The sequence below is a fragment of the Moschus berezovskii genome, chromosome X (assembly GCF_049115385.1).
Source record: "Moschus berezovskii isolate FMDL1 chromosome X, NW_MosBer_1.0, whole genome shotgun sequence".
NCBI classification, from domain to species: Eukaryota; Metazoa; Chordata; class Mammalia; order Artiodactyla; family Moschidae; genus Moschus; species Moschus berezovskii.
This window is the reverse complement of record NC_142488.1, coordinates 60,008,140-60,032,571: the sequence shown is the minus strand read 5'-3', so window position 1 is coordinate 60,032,571 and position 24,432 is coordinate 60,008,140. Positions and strand designations below refer to the sequence as shown.

Here is a 24,432-nt window from a genome sequence, read left to right as displayed (position 1 = left end):
CATAATGAAGCAGGGCAAAGGGTAACAGAATTTTGCCAAGAGATCACACTGGTCATAGGAAACACCCTCTTTCATCAACAGAAGAGAAGACTTTACGCGTGGACATCACCAGATGGTCCACACCCAAATCAGATTGATTATATTCTTTGTAGCCAAAGATGAAGAAGTTGTATATAGTCAGCAAAAACAAGACCTGGAGCTGATTGCAATTCAGATTGTGAATTGCTCATGACGAAATTCAGACTTAAATTGAAGGAATTAGGACAAACCACAGATCATTCAAGTATGACCTAAATCAAATCCCTTACCTTTTTATAGTGGAAGTGACAAATAGATTCAAGGGATTAGACCTGATAGAAAAAGTGTCTGAAGAACCATGGAAGAATGTTTGTGACATTGTACAGGAGGCAGTGATCAAGACCATCCCGAAGAAAAAGAAATGCAAAAGGCAAAATGGTTGTCTGAGGAGGCCTTACAAATAGCTAAGAAAAGAAAATAAGTAAAAGGCAAAGGAGACAAGGAAAGATATACCCATATCAAAGCAGAGTTCCAAAGAATAGGAATGAGAGATAAGAAAGCCTTCCTCAGCGATCAATGCAAAGAAATAGAGGAAAACAATAGAGTGGGAAAGACTAGAGATCTCTTTAAGAAAATTAGAGATACCAAGGGAACATTTCATGCAAAGATGGGCACAATATAGGACATAATGGTATGGATCTAACAGAAGCAGAATATATTAAGAAGAGGTGGCAAGAATACACAGAACAACTGTACAATAAAATCTTCATGACCCAGATAACCACGATGGTGTGATCACTCACCTAGAGCCAGACATCCTGGTATGCTAAGTCAAGTTGGCCTTAGGAAGAATCACTATGAACAAAGCTAGTGGAGGTGATAGAATTCCAGCTGAGCTATTTCAAATCCTAAATGATGATGCTGTGAAACTGCTGAAGTCAATATGCCAACAAATTTGGAAAAGTTAGCAGAGGACCCAGCACTGGAAAGTCAGTTTTCATTCCAATCCCAAAGAAAAGCCAAAGAATGTTCAAACTACCATACAATTGCACTCGCCTCACACGTTAGCAAAGTAATGCTCAAAATCTAGTGATTCCATATTTTTTAGATTGTACTCCACTTAAAGTTTTTAAATACTGAAGATATTCCCTGTGGTCTACATTGCATCCTTTTTTCTTATTTATTTTATACCTAGCAATTTGTACCTCTTATTCCTCAAGCCCTGTCTTTCCCCACATCTGCCCACTAGTATCCACTAGTGTTTTCTGTATTTGTGAGTCTGCTTTGTTATATCCATTTTTTTTGGTTTAGATTCCACATAGCAGTGAAAACATCCAATATTTGTCTTTCTTTGTATGACTTTTATCACTAAGCCTAATACCCTCCAGATCCATCCATGTTGTTATAGGTGGCTAGATTTCATTTGTTGCTTTGGCTGTGTAACATTCCATTGTGTATATATATATATATATATATATACATAAATTATTATATAATATTATATATATATATATATATATATATATATAATTATGCTGCTGCTCCTAAGTCACTTCAGTCGTGTCCGACTCTGTGTGACCCCATAGACGGAAGCCCACCAGGCTCCCCTGTCCCTGGGATTCTCCAGGCAGGAACACTGGAGTGGGTTACCATTTCCTTCTCCATTGTGTGAAAGTGAAAAGTGAAAGTGAAATTGCTCAGTCGTGTCTGACCCATAGTGACCCCACAGGCTGCAGCCTACCAGGCTCCTCCATCCATGGGATTTTCTAGGCAAGAGTACTGGAGTGGCTTGCCATTGCCTTCTCCGATATATATAATTATATACATATATATAAATTCATACATCATGTATACATATATACACACACATATACATAGCATATCTTCGTTTTCCATTCATCTGTTATTGGACACTCAATTTGCTTCCGTATCTTGGGTCTTGTATATAACGTTGTGAATATTGTAAATGCTGCTGTGAACATTGGGGTGCATATATCTTTTTGAATTAATGTTTTCATTTTCTTCAGATTATACTTAGGAGTGAAATTGCTGGGTCACATGGTAGCTGTATTTTTAGTTTTTTGAGGAATATTCATGCTGGTTTTCATAGTGGCTGTACCAACTTGCATTCCCTGAAACAGTATATGAGGGTTTGCTTTTATCTACATCCTTGCTGTTGCTCGTTATTTGGTGTGTTTTCAACAGTAGCCATTCTTCCATATGTGAGGTGATATTTCATTGTAGGTTTGATTTTCATTTCCCTAATAATTAGTTGATGGTGAGTATCTTTTCATGTGACTATTGGTCATCTGTATGTCTCCTTTGGAAAAATAGCTACTCAAATCTTCTGCCCATTTTTTAATTGGGTTGTTTGATTTTTGATGTTGAATTTTATGACCTCTTTATATATGTTGGATATGAACCCCTATCTATGATACCTTACCTTGTTCCAAATACTTTATTCCATTCAGTAGGTTTCCTTTTTTTTTCCTTATTTTTAAGTTTTCAATCTACTGGGAAAGTGCTTTCTCATTGGAGAAGAGAATGCTGAGTATATAAGTCTGTTTTCTGGAGCATTTCTACCTTCTGGAATTTAAGAATTGCTGATAGGAGTCATTCATTCATTGTTATTATTTTGTTGTGGGAGGTATGTAGTGTTCATCATTCAGAAGACATATTAGGTGGGTTTGCATAATATTTAAATCACACATATCTTAGATAAACTTTAAATTGATTATCAGATTGGGTGCTATTGCCAGAGAAAATTTGAAGAGTAAGTTGCGTTTGCCAGACACAAAAGAATCTACTAATTTCATTCTGAAACTTTTGGCCAAAGGATAGCCTTTGTCTAGTCTACCAAATGGATCTCTGATCTGTCTTAAGAATCAGTTCAGTTCAATTCAGTCACTCAGACGTGTCTGACTCTTTGTGACCCCATGAACTGCAGCACGCTAGACCACCCTGACCATCACCAACTCCCAGAGTCCACCCAAACCCATGTCCATTGAGTCGGTGATGCCATCCAACCATCTCATCCTCTGTCGTCCCCTTCTCCTGCTGCTCTCAATCTTTCCTAGCATCAGGGTCTTTTCCAGTAAGTCAGCTCTTCGCATCAGGTGGCCAAAGTATTGGAGATTCAGCTTCAGCATCAGTCTTTCCAATGAACATCCAGGACTGATCTCTTTTAGCATGGATTGGTTGGATCTGCTTGCAGTCCAAGGGACTCTCAAGACTCTTCTCCAAGACTACAGTTCAAAAGCATCAATTCTTCATTGCTCAACTTTCTTTATAGTCGAACTCTCACATCCATACATGAAAACTGAAAAAAACATAGCCTAGTCTAGACGGGCTTTGTTGGCAAAGTAATGTCTCTGCTTTTTAAATATGCTGTCTAGGTTGGTCAAAACTTTCCTTCCAAGGAGTAAGCGTCTTTTAATTTCATGGTTGCAATCAACATCTGCAGTGATTTTGGAGCCTAGAAAAATAAAGTCAGCCACTGTTTCCACTGTTTCCCCATCTATTTGCCATGAAATGATGGGACTGGATGCCATGATCTTTGTTTTCTGAATGTTGAGTTATAAGCCAGAGTTTTCACTCTCCTCTTTCACTTTCATCAAGAGGCTCTTTAGTTCCTCTTCACTTTCTGCCATAAGGGTGGTGTCATCTGCATATCTGAGGTTATTGATATTTCTCCTGGCAATCTTGATTCCAGGTTGTGCTTCTTCCAGCCCAGCATTTCTCATGATGTACTCTGCATATAAGATAAATAAGCAGGGTGCCAATATACAGCCTTGACATACTCATTTTCCTATTTGGAACCAGTCTTTTGTTCCATGTCCAGTTGTAAGTGTTGCTTCCTGAGCTGCATACAGATTTCTCAGGAGGCAGGTCAGGTGGTCTGGTATTCCCATCTCTTTCAGAATGCTCCACAGTTTATTGTGATCCACACAGTCAAAGGCTTTTGCATAGTCAATAAAGCAGAAATAGATGTTTTTCTGGAACTCTTTTGCTTTTTTGATGATCCAACAGATGTTGGCAATTTGATCTCTGGTTCCTCTGCATTTTCTACAACCAGCTTGAACATCTGGAATTCACGGTTCATGTATTGCTGAAGCCTGGCTTGGAGAATTTTAATGATGACTTTACTAGTGTGTTAGATGAGTGCAGTTGTGTGGTAGTTTGAGCATTCTTTGGCATTGCCTTTCTTTGGGATTGGAATGAAAAGTGACCTTTTCCAGCCCTTTAGCCACCGCTGAGTTTTACAAATCTGTGGACAGATTGAGTGCAGCACATTAACAGCAATATCTTTTAGGATTTGAAATAGCTCAACTGGAATTCCACCACCTCCACTAGCTTTGTTCGTAGTGATTTCACATTCCAGGATGTTTGGCTCTAGGTGAGTGATCACACCATCGTAATTATCTTGGTCGTGAAGATCTTTTATGTGCAGTTCTTTTGTGTATTCTTGCCACCTCTTCTTAATATCTTCTGCTTCTGTTAGGTCCATACCATTTCTGTCCTTTATTGAGCCCATGTTTGCATAAAATGTTCCCTTGGTGTCTATAATTTTCTTGAAGAGATCTCTAGCCTTTCCCATTCTATTGTTTTCTTCTATTTCTTTGCATTGATCGCTGAGGAAGGCTTTCTTATCTCTCCTTGCTATTCTTTGGAACTCTGCTTCGATATGGGTATATCTTTCTTTTTCCCCTTTGCTTTTCACTTCCCTTGTTTTCATAGTTATTTGTAAGGCCTCCTCAGACAGCCACTTTGCTTTTCTCCATTTCTTTCTCTTGGGGATGGTCTTGATTCCTGTCTCCTGTACAATGTCTCGAACATCTGTCCATCGTTCATCAGGCACTCTGTTTATCACATCTAGTCCCTTAAATCTATTTCTCACTTCCACTGTATAGTCATAAGGAATTTAATTTAGGTCATACCTGAATGGTCTATTGGTTTTTTCCACTTTCTACAAATTCAGTCTGAATTTGGCAATAAGGATTTCATGTTCTGAGCCACAGTGAGCTCCCAGTCTTGTTTTTGCAGACTGTATAGAGTTTCTCCATCTTTGGCTGCAAAGAATGTAATCAATCTGATTTCGGTGTTGACCATCTGGTGATGTTCTTGTGTAGTCTTCTCTTGTATTGTTGGAAGAGGGTGTTTGCTATGAGCAGTACGTTCTCTTGGCAGAACTCTAATAGCCTTTGCCCTGCTTCATTCTACTCCAAGGCCAAATTTGCCTGTTCCTCCAGATGTTTGTTGACTTCCTACTTTTCCATTCCAGTCGCCCCCCTAATGAAAAGGATATCGTTTTTGGGTGTTTGTTCTAGAAGGTCTTGTAGGTTTTATTAGAACTGTCCAAATTCAGCTTCTTCTCTGTCATTGATCAAGGTGTAGACTTGGCTTTCCGTGATATTGAATGGCTTGCCTTGGAAACGAAGAGAGATCATCCTGTTGTTTTTGAGACTGCATCCAAGTACTGAATTTCGGACTCTTTTGTTGACCATGATGGCTACTCCTTTCTCCTAAGGGATTCCTGCCCATAGTAGTAGATATAATGGTCATCTGAGTTAAATTCACTCACTCCAGTACATCTTAGTTCACTGATTCCTAGAATGTAAATGTTCACTCTTGTCATCTCCTGTTTGACCACTTCCAATTTGCCTTGATTCATGGACCTAACATTCCAGATTCCTATGCAACATTATTCTTTACAGCATCGAACCTTGCTTCTATCACCAGTCATGTCCACAACTGGGTGTTGTTTTTGCTTTGGCTCCATCCCTTCATTCTTTCTGGAGTAATTTCTCCACTGATCTCCAGTAGCATATTGGGCACCTACCGACCTGAGGAGTTAATCTTTCAGTGTCCTATCTTTTTGCCTTTTCATACTGTTCATGGGGCTTTCAAGGCACGAGTACTGAAGTGGCTTGCCATTCCCTTCTCCAGTGGACCACATACTGTCGGACCTCCCCACCATGACCCGTCTATCTTAGGTGGCCCCACACGGTATTACTTAGTTTCATTGAGTCATAAGATTAATAACTATATTTCCAGGTCATGTATTTTTGCAGTGAAAAGTAAATTTTTGATGACGACCCCTCTCTGGCATGTTTTTGAGGAAAAAGAAAGATTTTATATATCAGAATTCTCATTTTTTTCTGGGTCACATTAAATACTTATTGCCCAATCCATTCAGTTCAGTCGCTCAGTCATGTCCGACTCTGTGACCTCAATAGCACAACATAGGGCTGTGAAAAACCAGACTATTTGGAGAATAATAAAGAACAGGCTCAGGGTAAAGAAACCAAGTTGGAAAAATTAACAGTGTTTCCCTAACTGGGATTAAGTACCTTACATGCTCACATATATGATATTCATTAATTGTCATTTGTGGAAGAAGTTGTGAGAAAATCAAAAATTATATATTTTTTAAATTTAAAGACTGACTTGAGATATCATGACACTCAAGAATAGGTAAAAATAATTAAAAATTGTCTTCTCATCGTGAGTTTAGTGTTTGATTTTAGTTCTGAGTTTCTCTTTGTAACATCTGAATACCTTGCCCCAAATCCTCCTCTAAAATCATTTGAAAGAACAGGGTCACATATCATGTTATTTACAGGAAATTTGTCAACTTGCCTGAGATTTAGTTGTCTTATTTACAAAGTGAAAATAACAAAAACTTATCTTACACTCAGAAAATAATCCCTCTAAAATGTTTAACATGTTTAACCATAGTAGTCCCCTTTATCCAGCTGTGTTTTTACACTTTGTACGCTTCTGAATTGTTTGAAGTTATTTTATTTCAAAAATGTATTGTTTTCATAATTTTTAAGACTAAAAAGTAAGTTAAGAAAATATCATAATCAATTTGCAATTAAAATTATATATCAGCATGGGGATCAATTTATACTCTATAAGGAATCCTACTGAAAATATCCCAAATATGGGCATACTTTAGATAGAAATGTTGCACATTCAGTTCCAGACCAGTAAAATAAAGTGAATATCACAATAAAATGAGTTACACAAAATTTTTGGCTTCTTGGTCCGTATAAAAAGTAAATTTAACACTGTACTCTTAAGTGTACAATAGCATTATGTCTAAAAAATGTAAATATCCTAACTAAAAAGTAGTTTATTACTTAAAAAATGCTAATCGTCATCTGAGCCTTATGTGAGCTATAGTAGCAACATCAAGGATCACTGAACACAAATCACCATAATGAATACAATAATAATTTAAAATTTTGAAATATTGGAAGAATTACCAAAATGTGACACACAATCAAGAAGTGAGCAAATGTTGTTGGATAGTTGATTATGATGCATTTGTTTAACACAGGTTTTTCATAAAACTTCAATTTGTTAAAAAATATATAATATCTGTGAAACACAAGAAAGCAAAGTAAAACAAGGGATACATATATTGGAGAATCCTCATGCTCAGTCACTCAGTCATGTCTGACTCTTTGTGACCCATTTACTGCAGCCTGCCAGCCTCCTCTGTCCATGGGATTTTTTCAGCAAGAATACTGTAGTGGGCTGCTATTTCCTCCTCCAGGGGATTTTCCTGACCTAGGGACTGAACACATCTCTCCTGCATCTTCTGCATTGTTGTTGCTGCTGCTGCTGCTTCTAAGTCGCTTCAGTTGTGTCTGACTCTTTCTGACCCCATAGATGGCAGCCAACTAGTCTACCTTGTCCCTGGGATTCTCCAGGCAATAACACTTGAGTGGGTTGTCATGTCCTTCTCCAGTGCATGAAAGTGAAAAGTGAAAGTGAAGTAGCTCAGTCGTGTCTGACTCTTAGCAACCCTATGGACTGCAGCCTACCAGGCTCCTCAGCCCATGGGATTTTCCAGGCAAGAATACTGGAGTGGGGTGCCATTGCCTTGTCTGCTTCTGCATTGTTAGGATGATTCTTTACCACTGAGCCACCTAGGAAGCTGAAGATTACAGAATCTTCAAGATTCAAGACCTGACAGCAACAGAAACCTCTGGAAATTGTAGAAGGCATAGGACTAAGGAAAGAAAAAAAGATTTATGTCCAATTTTCCTGAAAAATTAATCAGTCAAATGAAGCCCAGAATAAATAATAATTATACACGCAGGTGTTGTTCAGTAGCTAAGTTGAGTCCAACTCTTTGCAACCCCATGGACTGCAGCATGCCAGACTTCAGTGTCCTTCACTATCTCCCATAGTTTTCTCAAACTCATGTCCATTGAATCAATGATGCCATCTGACCATCTCATCCTCTGTTGCCCCCTTCTCCTTTTACTTTCAGTCTGTCCCAGTATCTTTTCCAATGAGTCAGCTCTTCGTATCATGTAGTCAAAGTATTGGAGCTTCAGCTTCAGCATCAGTCCTTCCAATGAATATTCAGAAGTGATTTCTTTTATGATTGACAGATTTGTTCTCCTTGCAGTCCAAAGGTCTCTCAAGAGTTTTCTCCGGCACCACAGTTCAAAAGTATCGATTCTTCATTGCTCAGTCTTCTTTAGGTCCAGCTCTCACATCTGTTGCCTGCAAATTTGGAACTCAGCAATGGCCACAGGACTGGAAAAGATCAGTTTTCATTCCAATCCCAAAGAAAGGCAATGCCAAAGTATTTTCAAACTACCGCACAATTGCGCTCATCTCACAAACTCGTACAGTAATGCTCAAAATTCTCCAAGCCAGGCTTCAGCAATACGTGAATCGTGAACTTCCAGATGTTCAAGCTGGTTTTAGTAAAGGCAGAGGAACTGGAGATCAAATTGCCAACATCCGATGGATCATAGAAAAGCAAGAGAGTTCCAGAAAAACGTCTATTTCTGCTTTATTGACTATACCAAAGCTTTTGACTGTGTGGATCACAATAAACTGTGGAAAATTCTGAAAGAGATGGGAATACCAGACCACCTGACCTGCCTCTTGAGATATTTGTATGCAGGTCAGGAAGCAACAGTTAGAACTGGACATGGAACAACTGACTGGTTCCAAATCAGAAAAGGACTACATGAAGGCTGTGTATTGTCACCCTGCTTACTTAACTTATACAGAGATTATACCATGTGAAATTCTGGGCTGGATGAAGGACAAGCTGGAATCCAGATTTCCAGGAGAAATATCAATAACCTCAGATATGCGGATTACACCACACTTATAGCAGAAAATGAAGAAGAGCTAAAGAGCCTCTTGATGAAAGTGAAAGAGGAAAGTGAAAAAGTTGGCTTAAAACTCAACATTCAGAAAACTAAGATAATGGCATCTGGTCCAATCACTTCATGGCAATTAGATGTGGAAACAGTGACAGACTTTCTTCCTTTGGGCACCAGAATCACTACAGATGGTGACTGCAGCCATGAAATTAAAAGGCACTTGCTCCTGAAGAAAAGATATGACCAACATAGACAGCATATTAAAAAGGAAAATCATTACTTTGCCAACCAATGTTCCATCTCATCAAAACTATGGCTTTTCCAGTAGTCATGTATGGATATGAGAATTGGACTACAAAGAAAGCTGAGCATCAAAGAATGGATGCTTTTGAACTGTTAAGCTGGAGAAGACTCTTGAGAGTCCCTTGGACTGCAAGGCGACCAAGCAGTCCATTCTAAAGGAGATCAGTCCTGAATATTCATTGGAAAGACTGATGCTGAAGCTGAATCTCCAATACTTTGGCCATCTGATGTGAAGAACTGACTCATTGGAAAAGACCCTGATGATGGGAAAGATCGAATTTGGGAGAAGGGGAAGACAGAGGCTGAGCCTGTTGGATGGCATCACCAGTCAATGGACATGAATATGAGGAAACTTCAGGAGTTGGTGATGGACAGGGAAACATGGCCTGCTGCAGTCTGTGGAATCACAAGTAGTGAGACATGACTGAGCGACTGAAATGAACTGAGGCAGTATGAGAAAGAAGACTAAGGATTGCTTCTTGTCTTAATCTCCTACATGGAAGTAGATGATTATTTTAATAATGAAAAACTTTAATAAATGAATACATGAATACTGAAGTGGTCATGTGAGCATATTAAGTGTGATGATGCAGTCAAGTTCCTAGTCTCTATTTCCTCTCCTCAGTCTGTGATTCTGTATAAATTTCTATTTAATAATAAAATTTGAAAATAAACCTAACATTCAGAGTTGATATGAATATTTCAATTAAATAACATTATTAAAGTTTCTCACTCAGCAAAAGAGACACAGATGTGTAGAACAGTTTTTTAGACTCTGTGGGAGAGGGCAAGGGTGGAATGATTTGGGAGAATGGCATTGAAATATGTATATTATCATATGTGAAACGAATCACCAGTCTAGGTTCGATGCATGATACAGGATGCTCGGGGCTGTTGCACTGGAATGGCCCAGAGGGATGATATGGGGAGGTAGGTGGGAGGGGGTTCAAGATGGGGAACACATGTACACCCTGGGCGGATTCATGGCAGTGTATGGCAAAACCAATACAATATTGTAAAGTAATTGAAAAAAAAAAGTTAAAAATAAAGTCACCCATATGACTCTAATTCCACTGAGCATATGTATGTGCTCAAAACAATTGAAAACATGACCACATAGTCTCATATGTGAATATTCATATCAGCATTATTTATGACCCCCCAAATTGAAATAACTCAAATGTCCATCAACTGAATAATTCATAAAGAACGTATGGTATATCCATTTAGTCATATAATCAAATATTATTTTGCCATAGAAAGGAATGAAGTAGTGATACATGCTACAATAGGGATAAATATTAAAAGCATTATTTTAAGTGTAAGAAAGCAGTTACAAAAGGCAACATATTGTATGATTCCAGTTATATGAAATGTCTAGAATAGACAAATTCATAAAGACACAAAGTAAGTTATGGTTTTTGAGGAGAAATAGAGGAAAAATGATTATTAACAGTTATGGGATTTATTTTTGAGGTGATGGAAGTATACTGGAATTAGATAACAGTGATGGTTGCACAACCTTACTGATATGATAAAAACTGAATTATTTACTTAAAAAGGGTGAATTTTATTATACATGAATTCTATCTCATAGTTTTTAATTTTAAAATGGATGTGGAGGAGAAAGTGACCCACAGAACTTTATCTATACTTGAGCGAAATCACTGACATTTTCTGGTTTCTATGCTTTCTTCAAACAATTGGTAATTTAAATAGATTCAGCACCTAGAGGAAAAGTTTTCCTTACCTATCTTTTGTGTGAAAATTTCTATCTCCTCTGTTTGGTATCTGAGTTGGGGCTAAAGCTATAGTCAAGGCTCCCCGATTCTTCATAAGCCTCCTAAAAAAGTATTTTCATGATTATCTGAACTTTATTTGACAATGTAAAATAAAGTAGACTGGCATATTATGCAACCTTCAAAAAGTTACTTCACCGTTTTTGAACGTTAATTTCCTTTACAATGTGTACATTTCAGGGTTGTGAAGACTTAATGACATATGGATTTTAAGTACTTAGCAAACTGCCTGACCTGATTTAGGCCTCAACCAAGGTCCGTCTAGTCAAGGCTATGGTTTTTCTAGTGGTAATGTATGGATGTGAGAGTTGGACTGTGAGGAAATCTGATCGCCGAAGAATTGATGCTTTTGAACTGTGGTGCTGGAGAAGACTCTTGAGAGTCCCTTGGACTGCAAGGAGATCCAACCAGTCCATTCTAAAAGACATCGATCCTGGGTGTTCATTGGAAGCACTGATGCTAAAGCTGAAACTCCAATACTTTGGCCACCTCATGTGACGAGTTGACTCACTAGAAAATACTCTGATGCTGGGAGGGATTGGGGGTGGGAGGAGACGGGACGACAGAGAATGAGATGGCTGAATGGCATCACCGACTCGATGGACATGAGTCTGAGTGAACTCCGGAAGTTGGTGATGGACAGGGAGGCCTGATGTGCTGTGACTCATGGGGTTGCAGAGAGTCGGACACAACTGAGCGACTGAACTGAACTGAAGTGAATGTTAGCTTCCTCTCTTACTTTTTTCCCTCTGGTTAAAATGCACATTCTTTTATTTTTTAACAAATGAATTATATCTATTTTTTCCTTTTTTAATTATTTGTTTTTTAATTGAACAATAATTGCTTTACAGAGTTTTGTTGTTTTCTGTCAAACCTCAACATGAATCAGCCTTAGGTATACATATATCCCCTCCGTTTTGAACCTCCCTTCAATCTTCTTCCCCATCCCACCCCTCTTGGTTGATAAAGAGGCCCTTTTTGAGTTTCCTGAACCATACAGCAAATTCCAATTGGTCATCTATTTTACATATGGTAATGTAAATTTCTCCTTTGCTTTTCACTTCTCTTCTTTTCACAGCTATTTGTAAGGCCTCCTCAGATAGCCATTTTGCAATTTTGCATTTCTTTTCCATGGTGATGGTCTTGGTCCCTGTCTCCGGTACAATGTCACGAACCTCCGTACAGAGTTCATCAGGCACTCTATCTATCAGATCTAGTCCCTTAAATCTATTTCTCACTTCCACTGTATAATCATAAGGGATTTGATTTAGGTTATATCTGAATGGTTTAGTGGTTTTTCCTACTTTCTTCAATTTAAGTCTGAATTTGACAATAAGGAGTTCATGATCTGAGCCACAGTCAGCTCCTGGTCTTGTTTTGCTAACTGTATAGAGCTTCTCCATCTTTGGCTGCAAAGAATATAATCAATCTGATTTTGGTGTTGACCATCTGCTGATGTCCATGTGTAGAGTCTTCTCTTGTGTTGTTGGAAGAGGGTGTTTGCTATGACCAGTGCGTTCTCTTGACAAAACTCTATTAGCCTTTGCCCTGATTCATTCCATGCTCCAAGGCCAAATTTGCCTGTTACTCTAGGTGTTTCTTGGCTTCCTACTTTTGCATTCCAGTCCCCTATAATGAAAAGGACATCTTTTTTGAGTGTTAGTTCTAAAAGGTCTTGTAGATCTTCATAGAACCGTTCAACTTCGGCTTCTTCAGCATTACTGGTTGGGGCATAGGCCTGGATTACTGTAATATTGAATGGTTTGCCTTGGAAACGAACAGAAATCATTCTGTCATTTTTAAGATTGCATCCAAGTATTGCATTTCGGACTCTTTTGTTGACCATGATGGCTACTCCATTTCTTCTAAGGGATTCCTGCCCACAGTAGTAGATATAATGGTCATCTGAGTTAAATTCACCCGTTCCAGTCCATTTTAATTCACTGATTCCTAGAATGTCTATGTTCACTCTTGCCATCTCCTGTTTGACCACTTCCAATTTGCCTTGATTCATGGACCTGACATTCCAGGTTCCTATGCAATATTGCTCTTTAGAGCACCGGACCTTGCTTCTATCACCGGTCACATCCACAACTGGTTGTTGGTTTTGCTTTTGCTCCATCCCATTATTCCTCCTAGAGTTATTTCTCCACTCATCTCCAGTGGCATACTGAGCACCTACCTACCTGGGGAATTCCTCATTCAGTAGCCTATCATTTTGCCCTTTGATACTGTTCATGGGGTTCTCAAGGCAAGTATACTGAAGTGGTTTGCCATTCCCTTCTCCAGTGGACCACATTTCGCTGTGGTCCATGTGATCAGATCGACTAGTTTCCTGTGATTATGATTTCAGTGTGTCTGCCCTCTGATGCCCCCTCGCAATACCTACCGTCTTTTTTGGGTTTCTCTTACCTTGGGCATGGGATATCTCTTCACAGCTGCTCCAAGAAAGCGCAGCCGCTGGACCTTACCTTGGATGTGGGGTATCTCCTCAAGGCCGCCCCTCCTGACCTTGAACGTGGAGTAGCTCCTCTCGGCCCTCCTGCGCCCACGCAGCCACCGCCTATTGGATGTAGGGTAGCTCCTCTCGGCCGCCGGCCCTGGCCTCAGGCATGGGGTAGCTCCTCTCGGCCGCGCTTCTTTGCATGGTCGGTTGTGGCGGGCCGGCGTCTCTCACGTCTGCGCCACAGGGGCCGGCATCTCTCGCGTCTGCGCTGCCAGAAAGCCTTCCTCAGTGATCAATGCAAAGAAATAGAGGAAAACAACAGAATAGGGAAAAAAAAGCGATCTCTTCAAGAAAATTAGAGATTCCAAGGGAACATTTCATGCAAAGATGGGCTAGATAAAGGACGAAATGGTATGGACCTAACAGAAGCAGAAGATACTAATAAGAGGTGGCAAGAATATACAGAAGAACTGTACAAAAAAGATCTTCACAACCAAGGTAGTCACGATAACATGATCACTGACCTAGAGCCAGACATCTTGGAATGTGAAGTCAAGTGGGCTTTAGAAAGCATCACTAGGAACAAAGCTAGTGTAGGTGATGGAATTCCAGTTGAGCTATTTCTAATCTTGAAAGATGATGCTGTGAAAGTGCTGCACTCAATAGGCCAGCAAATTTGGAAAACTTAGCAGTGGCCACAGGACTGCAAAAGGTCAGTCTTCATTCCAATCCCAAAGAAAGGCAATGCCAAAGAATGCTCAAACTACTGCACAATTGCACTCATCTCACACGCGAGTAAAGTCATGCTCAAAATTCTCCAAGCTAGGCTTCAACAATATGTGAACCGTGAACTCCCAGATGTTCAAGCATGTTTTAGAAAAGGCAGAGGCACCAGAGATCAAATTGCCAACATCCGCTGAATCATGGAGAAAGCAAGAGAGTTTCAGAAAAACATCTATTTCTGCTTCATTGACTATGCCAAAACCTTTGACTGTGTGGATCACAATAAACTGTGGAACATTCTGAAAGAGATGGGAATACTGGACCACCTGGCCTGCCTCTTAAGGAACCTGTATGCAGGTCAGGAAGCAACAGTCAGAACTGTACATGGAACAACAAACTGGTTCCAAATAGGAAAAGGAGTACGTCAAGGCTGTATATTGTCACCTTGCTTATTTAACTTATATGCAGAGTACATCATGAGGAACGCTGGGCTGGAAGAAGCACAAGCTGGAATCAAGATTGCTGGGAAAAATATCAATAACCTCAGATATGCTGATGACACTACCCTTATGGCAGAAAGTGAAGAGGAACTAAAAATCCTCTTGATGAAAGTGAAAGAGGAGAGTGAGAAGGTTGGCTTGAAGCTCAACGTTCAGAAAACAAAGATCATGGCATCTGGTCCCATCACTTCATGGGAAATAGATGGAAAAACAGTAGAAACAGTGTCAGACTTTATTTTTTTGGGCTCCAAAATCACTGCAGATGCTGATTACAGCCATGAAATTAAAAGACGCTTACTCCTTGGAAGGAATATTATGGCCAACCTTGATAGTATATTAAAAAGCAGAGACATTACTTTGCCAACCAAGGTCCGTCTAGTCAAGGCTATGGGTTTTCCCATTGTCATGTATGGATGTGAGAGTTGGACTGTGAAGAAAGCTGATCGCCGAAGAATTGATGCTTTTGAACTGTGGTGTTGGAGAAGACTCTTGAGAGTCCCTTGGACTACAAGGAAATCCAACCAGTCCATTCTAAAGGAGATCAATCCTGGGTGTTCATTGGAAGGAGTGATGCTAAAGCTGAAATGCAATACTTTGGTCACCTCATGCGACGAGTTGACTCACTGGAAAAGACTCTAATGCTGGGAAAGGTTGGTGGTGGGAGGAGACGGGGACGACAGATAATGAGATGGCTAGATGGCATCACCGACTCTGTGGAGATGAGTTTGGGTGAACTCTGGGTGTTGGTGATGGACAGGAAGGCCTGACGTGCTGTGATTCATGGGGTCGTGGAGAGTCAGACACGACTGAGCGACTGAACTGAAGTGAACTCTATGTAAATTTCTATGTTACTCTTTCCTTATATCTCACCCTCTCTTCCCCTCTCCCCATGTCCCTAAGTCTATTCTCTATGTTTGTTTCTTCATTGCTGCCCTATTAATAAATTCTTCATTACCATTTTTCTAGATTCCGTATATATGCATTAGAATATAATATTTATCCTTCTCTTTCTGAGTTACTTCACTGTGTATAATAGGCTCTAAGTTCATCCACCTCACTAGAACTGACTCAGATGTGTTCCTTTTTATGAGTGAGTGATATTCCATTGTATATATGAACTACAAGTTCTTTATCCATTTATCTGTCAATGGACATCTAGGTTGCTTCCACATTCTACCTATTGTAAATAGTGCTGCAGTGAATAATGGGATGCATGTAACTTTTTCAATTTTGGTTTTCTCAGGATGTATGCCTAGGATTCGGAGAAGGCAATGGCAAGCCACTCCAGTACTCTTGCCTAGAAAATCCCATGGATGGAGCAGCCTGGTAGGCTGCAGTCCGTGTGGTCGCTAAGGGTCCGACACTACTGAGTGACTTCACTTTCACTTTTCACTTTCACACATTGGAGAAGGAAATGGCAACCCACTGCAGTGTTCTTGCTTGGAGAATCCTAGGGACAGGAGAGCCTAGTGGGCTTCCATCTATGGGGTCACACAGAGTCGAACATGACGGAAGTGACTTAGCAGCAGTAGCAGCATGCCTAGGATTGGAATTGCTGGTTCATATGGTGGTTTCATTCCTAGTTTTTTTTTTTAATTAATTTATTTTTTATTGAAGCATAGTTGCTTTATAGAATTTTGCTGTTTTCTGTCAAACCTCAACATGAATCAGCCATAGGTATACATGTGTGCCCTTCCTTTTGAACCTCCCTCCCATCTACCTCCGATTCCCACCCCTCTAGGTTCATACAGAGCCCCTGTTTGAGTTTCCTGAGCCATACAGCAAATTCCCATAGACTATCCATTTTACATATGGTAATGTAACTTTCCATGTTACTCTTCCGTACATCTCACCCTCTCCTCCCCTCTTCCCATGTCTATAAGTCTATTCTCTATGTCTGTTTCTCCGTTGCTTTCCTGTAAGTAAATTCTTCAGTACCATTTTTCTAGATTCCGTTTATATATGTTAGAATACGGTGTTTATCTTTTTCTTTCTGACTCACTTCACAGTGTTCTAAGTTCTGGGTTCATCTACCTCATCAAAAGTGACTCAAATGTGTTCCGTTTTATGGATGAGTAATATTCTTTTGTGTATATATACCACGACTTCTTTATCTATTCATCTGTTGATGGATACCTAGGTTGCTTCCATGTTCTAGCTATTGTAAATAGTACTGCAATGAACAATGGAATACGTGTGTCTCTTTCAGTTTTGATTTCCTCAGGGTAAATGCCTACGAATGGGATTGCTGTGTCATATGGTGGTTTTATTCCTAGTTTTTAAAGGAATCTCCATAGCATCTTCCATAGTGGCTGTATCGATTTACATTCGCACCAAAAGTGCAAGAGCGTCCTCTTTTCTCCACACCCTCTCCAGCATTCATTGTTTGTAGACTTTTTGATGATGGCCATTCTGCCTGGTGTGAGATGATATCTCATTATAGTTTTGATTTGCATTTCTCTAAAAATGAGCGATGCCGAACATCTTTTCATGTGTTTGCTAGCCTTCTGTCTGTGTTCTTTGTAGGAATGTCTGTTTAGGTCTTTTCCCCACTTTTTGATTGGGTTGTTTGTTTTTCTGGTATTGAGTTGTAAGAGCTGCTTGCATATTTTGAAAATTAAACCTTTGTCAGTTGTTTCATTTTCTCCCATTCTACGGGTTGTCTTTTTACCTTGCTTATAGTTTCCTTTGCTGGCAAAAAGCTTTTAAGTTTAATCAGGTCCCACTTGTTTACTTTTGTTTTTATTTCCATTACTCTAGGAGGCAGATCATAGAAGATCTTACTTTGATTTATGTTATTGAGTGTTCTGCCTATATTTTCATGTAAGAGTTTTATAGTTTCTGGTCTTACATTTAGGTCTTTCATCCATTTTGAGTTTATGTAAAAAGCACATTCTTGACAGATAAGAGGTCACTCAGTTTTGCCCTGGCTTCCTGCCCAGCAATAGATTGCCTCTAGAAGTAAGCCGTGGGTGAGGTATATTTTTCTCCTGTGTGTCACTTGCTTTGCCTCGTCTAATATTTGGCATGCTCTAGGTACTCAGTGAGGAGAAGGCAATGACACCCCACTCCAGTACTCTTGCCTGGAAAATCCCATGGATGGAGAAGCCTGGTAGGCTACAGTCCATGGGGTCGCTAAGAGTCGGATATGAGTGAGCGACTTCACTTTCTCTTTTCACTTTCATGCATTGGAGAAGGAAATGGCAACCCACTCCAGTGTTCTTGCCTGGAGAATCCCAGGGACAGGGGAGCCTGGTGGGCTTCCGTCTGTGGAGTCGCACAGAGTCGGACACGACTGAAGCGACGCAGCAGCAGCAGGTACTCTGAGTGTAGAATTCTTATATGACAACATGAATTTCCCAATGTGGTGCTGAGAGGATTGCAGTGTGTCAGCATTAGACTGTGACAGGCTAGCATTCTTAGTGCTCCTTTGAAGACTGTGTGATTTCTATTAATTGTTGTTCTGAGAGGCAGAGAGCTTAACACAAATAACGACTGAGTCTTCCATCCCTCATAAGGCTTTTCAACAATTGATTTTCAGTTAAACCTTGCAGGATTTTTCCATATCTTTAACATCATCTTTTAAGATGTAGTACTGAAATGCTTAAACAGTATCAAAGAACGTATAATTTACAGAGTCAGTCTTAGATTCCAATTTTCTTGGAAATGTTTTACTTATTATTAGACTGTCTAAATGCATTGTAGATAAACATTTGAAAGGCATATTCACTGTAGACTATTGTGTTCCTTCTTCTTCTTTTAAAAAATTAATGAAGTTAATACATGTGAAAAATATTGAGGAGAAAAAAAATTAACTGATATACAGGTGAATTTTAAATGCCATTGTCTGAGCATTAGCTCCCAGAGCCTTTAGCTATACCAGTAGGAACTACCTTTTGGGTAGGTGGAGTTGTTCAAGGTTATATTTGAAGAAGTTGAAACTGCTGAGGCAAAATCCTGACTTGCTTTTCTGACACTGCGTTTCTCATCCTCATTTCTGAGCAGATTGAATTAAAATAACAGTTATCTTACACTCTTTACCTTCTCTCCCATCTTTAGGAGCGGAAAAAGAAATTTGAAAAGGATGGAGAGAGATTTTATTCCTTGCTGGATCGGCACTTACATCTGTCTTCCAAAAAGAAAGAATCTCAGTTACAAGAGGTATGTTCAAAATGTCTGTCCCTGCCTTCTATTGCCAGGTATGCCTTGGTACATGCCTCAGCAGAGAACCATGTATAATATTTGTGCTTGCAGATTAAACTATGGCCAGGGTCTCAGGACTCCTGAGTTCTCAAGTCATCTCCTCCACAAACTCAGAGTGTGACTTTGGATAAGATATTTCTTTCTTGGCCTCAGTTTCTCTGTCAAAGGAAGTGTGATACTACTCACAGATCCCTTCCAGTTCTACGTTTCTGATTCCAGATGAGGATATAGAACTAGCATTGTAGGATGGAAGAAGATGGTGGAGGGGTAAGATGGGGAGATCACCTGCCTCCCCACAAATACATAAAAAAATTCATCAGAATTTGGAACAAGTCCTACAGAACAACTTATAAATGACAGCTCGGTCCATGGGATTCTCCAGGCAAGAATACTGGAGTCAGTTGCCATTTCCTTCTTCAGGGCATCTTCCGGACCGAGGGATAGAACCCAGGTCTCCCGCATTGCAGGCGGACGCTTTAACCTCTGGGCCACCAGGGAAGCCCCTAAATGACAGCAGAAGACCCCAAACCTCCAGAAAGGCAAGCAAATCTCCTTAGAATGAGGTAGGACAAAGGATAAACACACACACAAAGACAAAGGACTTCAAGTCGGGAGTTTGTGCCCCAAGGGAGGGGGGGAGTCAAGAAGGAGGAAAAGTTTCTGAGCACTTGTAAAGCCCCTCACAGGCGGGACCAATGGGGGAGCTGTGAAACATCAGAGTGTTGTGCAACAGCATCGACTTAGAAGGCAAAATACTGAGAAAGCTGCTTAACAACACTTCTCAGCCCATAAGCAGCTCACAAACCCCAACCTGGAATGGGGGAGTGGTGGTGCAGGTATCCAAGGCTCCAATGAAGATCGCAGGGAGAGGTAGGGGGCTGGTGGCCATGATGATGTGTGCTGAAAGTGCTACTTTGACAAGGCTGTGGAATTAGACATGCCTGCCAGTGCCAAAGCCAGGAAAGGTGCTGGAAGCAACAGACAGAACACTGCTTATGCGTTCCCAATCCCAGAGGTTGCAGCTAGCACCAGGCCATGAGCAGGCACAGGTTACTGCCCACACCTTGCAGGGAGCTTAAACAGCATGGCTCTTTCTAGAGACCCATGAACTGGGGTCCCTAGACCCCAGTTTTCTCTGGGAAAATTCACAAACTGCCTTAGACTGTAACAGCATCCAACAGCTTACTACTTTCACAGGCATTCCCCTGTACAACTCAAATGTGGCTGCCATATCCTCCTCTCTCCCCAGCCCAAGAGAGCATGTGAGCCTTAATGAGCCTCAGCCTTCACTCTCTTGTGTCCAGGTGGGGAACAGACTGTGGACTCTAGGAGAAACTGTGAACTTTAGGAGCAACTATAAACTGAAATGAGGCCAGATGTGAGACTGACTCCATGCTGCCCACAAGTTTCAGAGACCTTCCTAGAAGTATTAGAAGACTTTGGTGTAGGTTTCACTTAGTATTCTGGGCTGCTGAGTGTTGCCTTCACCACGAATATTGGGAACTTGTCTTTTGCGTTGTGTGGCTTGTGAGGTCTTGGAGGTTCAATAGGCAACGAGCCTGAACCCCTGAGGTAGAGACGCAAGCCCAAGGCCTTGAACAACTAGAGTACACCTGACCCTGCTGCTGCTAAGTCGCGTCAGTTGTGTCCGACTCTGTGGGACCCCATAGATGGCAGCCCACTAAGCTCCCCCATCCCTGGGATTCTCTAGGCAAGAACACTGAAGTGGTTTGCCATTTCTTTCTCCAATGCATGATAGTGAAAAGTGAAAATGAAGTCACTCAGTCGTGTCTGACTCTTAGAGACCCCATGGACTGTAGCCTACCAGGCTCCTCCATCCATGGGATTTCCCAGGCAAGAGTACTGGAGTGGGGTGCCATTGTCTTCTCCACACCTGACCCTAGGGAACATTAATAGATGAGAGACCCCCGAAAGACCTCCATCTCAATACCAAAGCCAAGCCCACCCAAAGGACAGCAAGCACCAATACCCAGATACCCCATGCTAATCCTTCAAGAAAACAGAAACATAACATTACACACTAGTGGACAGGCTGCCAAAAGCCACACTGGACCATAGACACCCCAAAACCTACTACTGGACATGGTGCTACCCATCAGAGAGGTGAGATCCAGCTCCATCAACCAGAACACAGGCACAAGTACCCCCAACCAGGAAACCTTTACATGGCACTGGTCCAACCTCATTCATGGGCGACTGACTCCACAACTAAGAATAATGACCTCAAGACTTTTTTCTTTTTAAAAATATCACAATCTTCATTTCCATTATAAACTTCTACCTCTGCACTGGCTTTCCGTGGTGCTGTGAATTTTTTTTCCTTTTTGAATTTTTTGTTTTTCTTCTGTTTGACTTTTTTTTTTTTGAATTGTTCTTTTCCCGCTGTAGTAGTTTAATATATTTAAGTGATTTTTACATACTTCTATTTAATCTTGGAGAATTTTGAGCATGACTTTACTAGCGTGTGAGATGAGTGCAATTGTGCGGTAGTTTGAGCATTCTTTGGCATTGCCTTTCTTCTGGATTGGAATGAAGACTGACCTTTTCCATTCCTGTGGTCACTGCTGAGTTTTCCAAATTTGCTGGCCTATTGAGTGCAGCACTTTCACAGCATCATCTTTCAAGATTTGAAATAGCTCAACTGGAATTCTATCACCTCCACTAGCTTTGTTCGTAGTGATGCTTTTTAAGGGCCATTTGACTTCACACTCCAAGATGTCTGGCTCCAATACTTTGGCCACCTCATGCGATGAGTTGACTCACTGGAAAAGACTGTGATGCTGGGAGGGATTGGGGTCGGGAGGAGAAGGGGATGATAGAGAATGAGATGACTGGGTGGCATCACCGACTCGATGGACATGAGTTTGAGTGAACTCCGGGAGTTGGTGATGGACAGGGAAGCCTGGCGTCCTATGATTCATGGGGTCGCAAAGAGTCGGAGATGACTAAGCGACTGAAATGAACTGAACTGATATGCCAAATATGGACAAACTGGAGGAAATGGATAGATTCTTTGAAATGTTTAGCCTTCCAAGACTGAACCAGGAAGAAATAGAAATTATGAATAAGCCAGTCACAAACACTGAAATCGAAACTGTGATTATAAAGTCTCCCCAAGAAACAAAAGCCCAGGGCCAAATGGCGTCACAGAGTTCTGTCAAACGGTGGCTCAGAGGTTAAAGCGTCTGCCTCCAATGCGGGAGACTCGGGTTCGATCCCTGGGTTGGGAAGATCCCTGGAGAAGAAAATGGCAACCCACTCCAGTACTCTTGCCTGGAGAATCCCACGGACGGAGGAGCCTGGTAGGCTACAGTCCACGGGGTCGCAAAGAGTCGGACATGACTGAGTGACTTCACTTTCACTATTCTTCTAAAACTCTTCCAAAAAATTGCAGAGAATGTGATACTTGCAAATACATTTTGTGAGGTCACCATCACCCTGATACCAAAACCAGACAAAGACATCACACACACGAAAAAAATTATAGGCCAATATCACTGATGAACATAGATGCAAACACCCTCAACAAAATTCTAGCAAACCGAATTCAACAAAAGTTTAAAATACCATACACCATCATCAAGTCAGGTTTATCCCAGTTATGCAAGGAATCTTCAATATAAACAAGTCAGTCAATGGGAGACAACATATTAATAAATAGAGAGATAAAATCCATATGAAAATCTCATTAGATGCAGAAAATCTTTGACAGAATTCAGTAGTCATTTATGATAAAACTCTTCAAAAATTGGACATAAAAGGAACTTAACATAATAAAGGTCATATAGAGCAAACCCACAGCAAACATTATTCTCATTGGTGAAAAACTGAAATCATTCCCTCTAAGATCAGGAGCAAGACAAGCCTGCCTACTCTTGCCACTATTATTTAACATAGTTTCAGAATTCTCAATTATGGCAATCAGAGAAGAATGAGAAATAAAGGGAATCCAGATTGGAAAGGTGACTGAGATTGGAAAGGAAGAAGTAAAACTCTGTTTGCAGATGACATGATGTTTATGTAGAAAATCCTAAAGATACTATAACAAAATTATTAGAGTTATCAGCAAATTTAGTATCACAGGATACAAGATCAATACACAGGATGCCCACCGTCAAAAAATCCACAAACCAGTGCTGGGGAGGATGTGGAGAAAAGGGAATGCTCTTGTACTGTTGTTGGGAATGTAAATTGATACAGCCACTATGGGGGACAGTATGGACATTCCTTATAAAACTAATAATAAAACTACCATCTGACCCAGCGATACCACTTCTAGGCGTATACTGTGAGGAAACCAAAATTGAAAAAGACACATGTACCCCAATGTTCACTGCAGCACTATTTACACTAGCTGAGACATGGAAGCAACCTAGATGTCCACTGACAGATGAGTGTATAAAGAAGCTGTGGTACATATATACAATGGAATATTACTCAGCCATAAAAAGGAACACATCTGAGTCAGTTCTAATGAGGTGGATGAACCTAGAGCCTATTATACAGAGTGAATTAAGTCAAAACAAATATCATATATTACACACACACACACACACTTATATATATGGAATCTAGAAAGATTGTACTGATGAACCTATTTGCAGGGCAGAAATGAAGACACAGACATAGTGATGAACGTATGGACATGGAGGGGAGGAAAGAGAGGGTAAGACAAATGGAGACAGTAGCATGAAAGCATGTATGCTACGACTTGTAAAATGGATAGCCATTGGGAATTTCCTGTATGACTCAGGGTACTCAAACTAGGGGTCTGTAACAACCTAGAGGGGTGGGGAAGGGTGGGAGGTGGGAAGGAAGTTCAAGAGTGCAGGGACGTATGTATACTTATGGCTAATTCTTGTTGATGTTTGGCAGAAAGCAAATTCCTTAATTTGAAAAATTTTAAAAGATAACTAGCATTGCATTTGATAGGTCAGGAATAGATATGCTTTTTTTCTATGAGGTTTTTCAACAGTAAGTTTTTTATTTTAGGTTCTGCACTAGGTGTATAATTACGGAAAACTAAACAAACTGATCATATCGATCACAACCTTGTCTAACTCAATGAAACTATGAGCCATGCTGTGTAGGGCCACCCAAGACAGATGGGATATGGTGGAGAGTTCTGATAAAACATGTTGGACTGGAGAATGGCATGGCAAATCACTTCAGCATTCTTGCCGGGAGAACCCCATGAATAGTATGAAAAGGGAAAAAGATGTGACAGTGAGCAATGAACTCCCCAGGTTGGTAGGTGCCCAATGTGCTACTGGAGA

The 24,432-nt window shown here is 40.5% G+C and overlaps 1 protein-coding gene across 7 annotated transcripts in view; it reads left to right on the top strand.

Moving 5' to 3' along the window:
* The window catches only part of OPHN1 (oligophrenin 1), a 534,987-nt gene that overhangs the window by 236,686 nt on the left and 273,869 nt on the right, over positions 1-24,432 (top strand). For all 7 annotated transcript variants that reach the window (XM_088833841.1, XM_088833840.1, XM_088833845.1 and 4 more), the window contains one exon: positions 18,992-19,093. In XM_088833841.1, coding sequence (XP_088689967.1) covers positions 18,992-19,093 — 102 coding nt within the window. The remainder of the gene's footprint in view (positions 1-18,991; positions 19,094-24,432) is intronic.